The sequence below is a fragment of the Carcharhinus amblyrhynchos genome, chromosome 1 (assembly GCF_965287045.1).
Source record: "Carcharhinus amblyrhynchos chromosome 1, sCarAmb.v2.hapA, whole genome shotgun sequence".
Lineage (NCBI taxonomy): Eukaryota > Metazoa > Chordata > Chondrichthyes > Carcharhiniformes > Carcharhinidae > Carcharhinus > Carcharhinus amblyrhynchos.
In genome coordinates this window covers 96,936,667-96,945,050 of record NC_137324.1, presented here as the reverse complement: position 1 = coordinate 96,945,050, position 8,384 = coordinate 96,936,667, and the positions used below count along the sequence as shown (strand labels likewise).

The window sequence follows — 8,384 nt, the reverse complement described above, 5'->3', positions numbered from 1 at the left end:
ACATCCATTCTATAAGAGCTGCAGCCACATTTGAAGCCAATTTAGCCATGATTCTGGTAGTGGACATTATGTAACACATAGGCTACATAATATCTACTAAAGAATAAAAATATCAAAACATTCGACAACACAATCAAAGACAATGCGAAACATTTGAAATGGTACTTTTACAGGAGAAGAAAGTGTTCTAGTGCCCAGTTCAATTAAGGGACATGCATGTGAGAATAGTGTTGTTTCAGAATTAAAGACTTGAACAGTTCTTTTAGTTTTGAATTGGAAATAACTTGATCTCTAGGAAGGGGACAATGCTCAAAGGTATGTTTTTCTTTTCTACATTTACTTGATTTACAACACATAAACCGGTGAAACACTACCTCTGGCATTATTTCCTGTTTTTCTTAAACATACAACTGTCTATGGTTTGCATTAAAAGTGTTGCGGAAACTGTGAATTTGGCTCGATCTGTTATTCATCAAACTGGCAATTCAAGGTGAGAGTTTTGTTTTGAAAACTTCTCATTATTTTGAGTGAACACCATCCCAAAATAAAATGCAAGGATGTTCTCTGTTTGATCCTCATAATGAGCCCTCCATCCCTCCAATGACTTTTTCATACAGTCTTTAAAATTTGCTAGAAATTGTATTGAACTACGTAACAGGTCTCCAGCCCCCTAGCCATGTGTTTCCTGCCAGTGGGAGCTGGTGCATTGTTTGCTAGCAGCAGGGTTCTCGGGTCCCATCACTGTCGACAGGAATTCCCACTGATGTCACCCCACATCGGTGGGAAATGTGCAGCCGGCGGGACCAGAGAACTCTGCTGGCGTGAACGGCTAGAGAATTCTGGCCTATATGTTTTCACATATGTCATGTTACTGATTATACGTGCCACTCTTAACTGCCAAGTATAAATAGGAATTTCAATAGTTGTTGCTGATGGATGTTCAGGGACTCTGCTCTCATTTTTAAAGCATGCAGAAACAGGATCCCACATTATCAAGATCAAACTTTGAACAGAAGTTCTTATTTCACCTTTTAAGTTTACTCTGGATTTCTTTGCTATCTCTTTTCAGATTACAATTCTTCATACATACACAGGTTTCAAATGGTCGAGTGAAATGAAGTGATGGGCTTTGGCACAGCTTTAGTTGTGACAGAGGTATTTCTCCTACAATCTCATACAAGTGCTTTATAAGTTTTTTTTTAGTTTAGGGTTTTGAACATCTATACAATATAACAGTCACCACTTGCTTTGCTGGTTCCATCAGTTTTGTCCCATCAGTTTTTTTTAACTTGTCCTAGTAGTAAAGAGCTTTTCAGACTAAGTAGATTTCTGCAATGCAATTTAAAAATATATATTAAGTCTTTATTTTTTAAACTATAAAAGACATCTGTAGGCTAAAAATTGGCAAACTTAGCCTGTGTGCATTTCAGCCCCAAATAGATTCAAGTCTTTGGTTTATAATCCAGCTGGGGAATGATAATTTACTCTGAGGATGTTAACTGTGCCAGTATTGCCTGTTAAGGGTCTCAAGTAATACGGTATCTGTTTTCCAAGTACTCTGTACTGGATTTGATTTGACAAACATCCGAAGGGCAGTGGCCTCTGCTGCCAAGTGTGAAGAAGAGAAGTCATTTGTTAAGTTAATGTTGGGCTACTGAGTAAATCCTCAGATATAAGGCAATGCATGACATCCAACCCTCAGCATAAAAAATGCAAAAAATGGGTAATTCCCACTCACGAAGGTACAAATGTCATTCATACTTACAAGTTTTATTTTGACATACATTTATTGTAACAGCTTATAATTACAAAGAAAACAGTGCAATGTCAACTAGAATACACACCATCAAAAATATTTAAGACAGGTCAGAACAGTTAGAAGACAATTTTGCAATGCAAGAGCAAATTTAAAATAATGTCCGAAGTCACATTCTAATTCTTATTTCCAATAAGTCCAATCTAAACTTCATCTGCATACAAAGTAAATATTTATAGACTAACATATCCCATTTGCAACTGATTCTGAATTGTAGATGATGGTGAAATTATTGCTTTCATCATTCTCTGATAATCACCTGAGCATCAGCTCCTCAGAGTCAGAACATCATTTCCTGTTAAGAGTTTCCGGATGATCATCAATCATCCTTACCAAAGAAAATTAAAACTAAGAGATTGAGAATAATTGAAGTTTTTAAAACATTTTCCTGTTGTGCATTTCTGCAAGTTTACCTCTGAATTGAGCAAGTCGGGTTTGCATAATTTAAGGAGTGTCAAATAGCGTGATTAACTGCATCTGCCCCAACATTTGGTTTATTTTGGACATCTGACAATTCTGCTGTCTCAACATCTTCAGATTTTGCTTCAATATCAGCTCCTTTCTCTTTCAGTAAGGTCTTGAGACACTTGTCCAGTTTTTTGATAAAAAGATCCACATCTTGCTTTTTTATTCCAATAGCGGATGCAGCATTCAGATAAGGACACGGATAGTGATTCGTGTGCGACATAAATCCTTGGAAAATATATCCATTTATAATTTGTTGTGAGTGGACAGGGACAACTCTGAGACAAGAGAAAGGAACAATGTGGATCAAGCAATATTTACATACATTTCCTGTTCGGCTGAAAAAAAACTGCACTGCAGACTGACTCCAAAAGCATAAGTAATCCAATTCAAAATTTAAATGATATAGCAAAGTACAAAAGAAACACCGTGGAATAAACTTTCAAAAAGCCTTTTGCGTATAGGCAAGGAGTGGAGGGTTTTTAAAATGACAAGTCTCAATGTATGCAGCTCACATATACACAACTGATATTCATCATTCTCATATGAAAAGGAAAACAAAGCACAAGTCAATCAATAAGTGCATTAAGGGTGCCAATTACTTAGCAACTCACCTGGCTCCAGATACCAGTCTGGTGAAAAGCATAGATCCAAGCTGAGTGACAGTCTTATCATCGTGCTCATGAAATCCTTTCAAGGACATTGCTGAAATAAGAAGAAAAGCAGGGCACAATATGAGGTGGTTGCATTGTATGAGGTTCACATAAAGTAGACAATTTGCCTTTCAATACAAAACATAAAATTGCTACAATGAGGGAGACGGCAACAAAAGAACAGAGAGTGAAACTACATCCTGCACACATCAAACATTCAATCACAGACTCTGGGAGGAACGGAATGAATGTAACGCAACTTTCTCCAAAAAATTTGCAAAATCAAATACTAAATAAGGGAGAGCATAATTCCCATGGACCTGCTGGCTACCTTGCCACAAGAAACAATAGCTTGATTGCCAAGGAATTAAAATTTAAAGTTTATCAGTGTCACAACTAGGCTTACATTAACACTGCAATGAAGTTACTGTGAAAATTCCCTAGTTGCCACACTCTGACGCCTGTTTGGTTACACTGAGGGAGAATTTAGCATGGCCAATGCACCTAACCAGCACGTCTTTCAAACTGTGGGAGGAAACCGGAGCACCTGGAAGAAACCCATGCAAGGATGGGAACAACATACAGGCTCCATAGTTATCCAAGCTAGGAATCAAACCCGGGTCCGTAGCGCTGTGAAACAGCAGTGCTAACCACTGTGCCGCCATGCCTGAACAAAGGAAATTACAGCACAGGAGCTGGCCCTTTGGCTCTCCAAGCCTGTACTGACCATGCTGCCCAACTGAACTAAAAGCCTGTACCCTTCCAGGGACCATATCGCTCCATTACCATCCTATTCATGTATTTGTCAAGACACCCCTTAAAAGTTACTATCGTATCTGCTTCCACTACCTCCCCTGGCCACGAGTTCCAGGAACCCACCTCCCTCTATGTAAAAAACTTGCCTTGTACATTTCCTTTAAACCTTGCCCCTTGCACCTTAAACCTATGCCCCCTAGTAACTGACTCTGACTAGTAATGCTTCTGACTATCCATGCCCCTGATATTCTTGTAGGCATCTATCACATAACCTCTCAACCTCCGTCGTTCCAGTGAGGGCAAACCAAGTTTCTCCAACCTCTCCTCATAGCTAATGCCCTCCATGCCAGGCAACATCCTAACAAATCTTTTCTGTACCCTCTCCAAAATCTCTACATCCTTCTGGGAGTGTGGCGACCAGAAGTGAAAACTATATTCCAAGTGCAGCCTAACTAAGGTTTCCTGATCTGTGGTAAAGAGATCAAGAAATCTTCTGAATAAGTTAAAGCAATGAAAATCAGTGACCCAACAATGGTATGTGCACCAATGCTTTTGAACTATTCGTTGCCTATTCCCCTGAAAAATAAGTAAATGAAGATAGGTGTGGAAGAGGCACTTTGGCAGGCTCAATATTGCCGAAGGGCCTGATGCAATTTTCAATGGACCGACACATTGGTGAGTCGCTTTTAAATCTGAATTAGATGGGAAGCTGCTTAAATATGCAAACTACTTCCACAAAGATCCATGACACCCCAGCTGCAATTTTCAGATCCAAATGAGTGGAGTATGTGCCACCTCTGCATATCTTAGAAAACCAAAACAGTCCATAAAAAGTACCCTGGATTCTGCGCACACAACAAGCCAGGAACTCTCATTTGGTGTTGTGTCAATAGCCAAAGGCAGAAAATGTTGAAAATAAACAACAGATCTGGCAGCATCTATGGAAACAAGTACAGAGTTAACTTTCAGGTTCTGATCTTTCATCAACCCTGAAACTTTGAAAAGGTAGCTCACACCATCAACCCATAATTACAAGCAATATGAAGTCTGTTTATTTTGAAACTCCTTTCCAGTAATATCTTTGTTTATATAGTGGTTCTTCTCATTGAAAGTGCTTTGAACAATGATTCAAGTAGTAAAATTTAGGGAATGTTGTTTTGTAGGCAAATGTCTTTGGAGTCACCTTTGAAGTAACATTAAATTAGTCTGTCATGTGTGTGCAGAGTTCTACCTTCTCCATATCTGCGTGTAGTTGGCAGATAGCTTACAGCAATATTTAATATGGATGATGGCAGTCTCTTAGGCTGGCTTAAGAACCATCCCAAAGGGTGTGCCGATCAGGCACTTAATTGAGCAGTGTAGCGCCTTCACTAATCAAGGACCCTGGGTGCAAAATCCTGCCTAAGAGCTGTCAGCTGTCAGAGGCTGGGAGCAGCACATTCTTGGCAGCCATGCCAGGGAGGTAGTGGCTATTGCCAATAATGGACCCACCCTAGTCCAGGGTTGCCAATAGACCCAGACTGCAGGTGAGTGATGGCAGGATGAGGCTCACGGGGTCTAATCCACAGGAAGGGGAGTCATTTTGAAAGAGTGAGTGGGGCGGGGGGAGCTGGTGAGGGCAGTGGCTTTTAGCAGCATCCACCTTCCCAATGTCGGGACCTTCTTTAGGCAACAAGGGACGTCCCCGTCAAAAGAAACCTGCAAGCAACCCTGACAGGGTTTGCTTTTCAGGCTTCCTGCCTAACAAGTGTCCAGTCTGTAAGTGACTGAGTATCAATGACATCTGGATGAGGTCCTTAAGTAGGCATTAATCCCCCACCTAAGGACCTCATTTGGCGACAGTGAGTTAAAGCTGTCCACAAGCTATCCCATCGCAATTTAATCTGAGCAAAGGTGGGAAGATGACAGGTCTCGACTCTGCCACACGATTAAGCGCTCCCTTGCCAAATGTGCCATGGGGGACTGTGTTTAATTCCAGTCTTAGTGCTGTCAGCACGTACTTCTCATAACCTTCCCACTCTAAAGCTGGTAGGCATATTGCTAGCACACCAGTTAAGAATAACAAATGCCATTCAGTATTCCAAGAGGCTTAATCAAATTAGTCATTAAATTAAATTGAGAAAACTAATCATGGTTAAGTTATAAATACCAAAGCTATGTACTGTAATATCATGCTACAATGAATGTTTATATGGCAATTAAACCGGTATCTTGATGTCATAAAATTATAATTACTTTGGGATAATGTTTACACAATCCAAAGTGAAAACAGCATAGATGGAGCTTTTGCTTTATTACTGCTGTGTTTGGAAAAAAAATAAATTAAATCACTTTCTAGATATGAATACTTGAAATAATAAAAATCAATGAAGGACAAGCAGCTGCAAAGCATCTCAAGTGTCTTCATAAAAAGCACTATTAGACCAGCATTGCCCACTTCACGGGCAATACTCCTGGTAACAGATTGAAATGCAAGGCTATATGGCAAGATGTGATAGGATACCAATTACATACTAAAACTGAAGAAAAAAGTTTTAGCCAGCATCTTGAGTGGGGAACAATGCAATAGACTTTGTTCATTATGTTAATTCCAATCATACCACATCTTAGATAATGTTCTAAATTGAGAATGTTTTCTATTGCAGACAACATCTTCATCAAATATGGGCATGTTTCATTTGGTTGGTGGCATCACAACTCTTCAAAATGTTGCAGCAAGTTTTGTGATCAATTTTTAGAACAAGGAAATCTATGGCTGAAAGTCTTCCTTAAACAAAAGGCAAGAGCGAATGAAAAAAACCTGCTCTCTGTGGTGGTGCTCTCACTCTCTTAGTAAAATGACCAAGGAGGAAATGGGTTCAAAAAACACATTTTCATGCAACATACTGTTAAAAATAACCTGCAGACACAGTCACATGATGCAATATATCTTTAGCTCAGTAATAGCGTTTTCCTGCTTTAGGTTAGCACCACTTCACCTTCAGAAGCAGGAATTTGTGTCTTTATTTTGAATAACTGGGTTACATGCATCATAACACCAAGAACACGCAGGTTCAAAACAAGTTCACTAATTTTATATTTATCACAGACAATGCTTCGTTCGTTCAAGGTGTAAATGTAGTCTTGGGGTTCCAGCAACATTCACAACTATTACTCAAATCCTTCAACTGGATTGCAATTATCTTGTAAAAATCACAATGAATAAATGAATGAAGGTCAATGACAGAATGAAGAATGTCCTCAACCAGACTCCTGGGACTAGAATTTTAGCCAGCCTGATTCGAGAAAAGCGCTATGTAAAAAGAAGTCTTCCTTTTTATAATCAAAGCTGCAAGTAAACTGTGGGAAAATACTAACTGTTGTGTTATAGTGACCTCTAGTGCTAAAAGAAAAACAGGAAATGCTGAAAAACACCCAGCAGATCAGACTTAGAATCATAGAATCATGAAATCCCTGCAGTGTAGAAGGCAGCCATTTGGTTCATCGTATCTGCACCGACAACAATCCCACCCAATCCCTATCCCTGTAACCGCACATATTTACAGTACTAATCCCCCCTAACACTAAGGGCCAATTTAGCATGGTCAATTAATCTGAGCCACACACCTTTGGAGTGTGGGAGGAAACTGGAGAACTCAGAGGAAACCCATGTACATGAGACAATATGCAAACCCCACACAGACAGTGACCCAAGGCTGTGAGGCAGCAGTGCTAATGCTCTGCTTAGGTCTCAAACATTAGAGTAAGGTCACAGTTTACCAGGCTGCAGTGATCCCTGTGCTTCTATTTGCTTTGGCGATTTGAACAACTTCCAGTAGGCACCTGAAAGCCCTGGAGAAATACTGGTGCCTTCATAAGATCCTTCAAATCTGGTGACAAGCAAGGCAGTCTAACAGCAATGTCCTCTCCCAAACCAATTTGCCTAGTGTCAAGGTGCCAATCACTCAAAACCAGCTCTGAAGGGACATGTCGTTGTATGCCTGACACCAGACTCCCAATAAATTGCTCTACTCTGAAGTCAGTCATGGCAGGAGGCTTCCAGATGGACAGCAGAAATGCTGGGATGTCCTCAAAGCATCCTTGAAGAAGTCAAACATACCCAACAATTTATGAGAGACCCTGGCTTGTGACTAAATAAAATGGAGAAAGCTCATTCAGGAAGGCACTGAACACATCACGAGACTCTGTTGGGAACATGCAGTGGCAAATTCAAAACATCGGAAGGTGTGCATAAATCTCCGAACAGCCCTTCTATCCAAGCCTTCCAGTACCACCTGCGCAACATGTGGCAGCGTCTGAAGATCGGAATCAGCCATTTCAGAGTCCATCGAATGGAAAGAAAGCAAGTCATCCTTGATCCCGAGGCACTGTCTGAGGGGGAAGATTCTGCTGAAAAATTATTGACCTGAAATGTTAGCTCTCTTCATCTCTCCTAAGATGCTGCCCGATCTGCTCAATACCCACCAGCATTTTCTGAGTTATTTTAGATTAAGAAGTCTCACAACACCAGGTTAAAGTCCAACAGTTGAACATGTCGTCAAGGCCATCCCCACACCCCCACTTCTTGTCTTCAAACAACTGCACAATCTCAAAGAGACCATTGTCCACAGCCAACTACCCAGCCTTCAGGAGAACAGTGATCACAACACCACACAATCCTGCCACAGCAACCTCTGCAAGACATGGCGGATCAT

The 8,384-nt window shown here is 40.5% G+C and overlaps 1 protein-coding gene across 1 annotated transcript in view; it reads right to left on the bottom strand.

Moving 5' to 3' along the window:
* Positions 1–1,768: 1,768 nt before the first annotated feature.
* Positions 1,769–8,384, bottom strand: part of sepsecs (Sep (O-phosphoserine) tRNA:Sec (selenocysteine) tRNA synthase) — a 70,081-nt gene continuing 63,465 nt past the window's right edge. Inside the window, exons 11-12 of the mRNA XM_080189344.1 lie at positions 2,896–2,986; positions 1,769–2,559 (exon numbers count right to left, since the gene is read on the bottom strand). Coding sequence (XP_080045470.1) covers positions 2,271–2,559; positions 2,896–2,986 — 380 coding nt within the window. The 3' untranslated portion in view covers positions 1,769–2,270. The remainder of the gene's footprint in view (positions 2,560–2,895; positions 2,987–8,384) is intronic.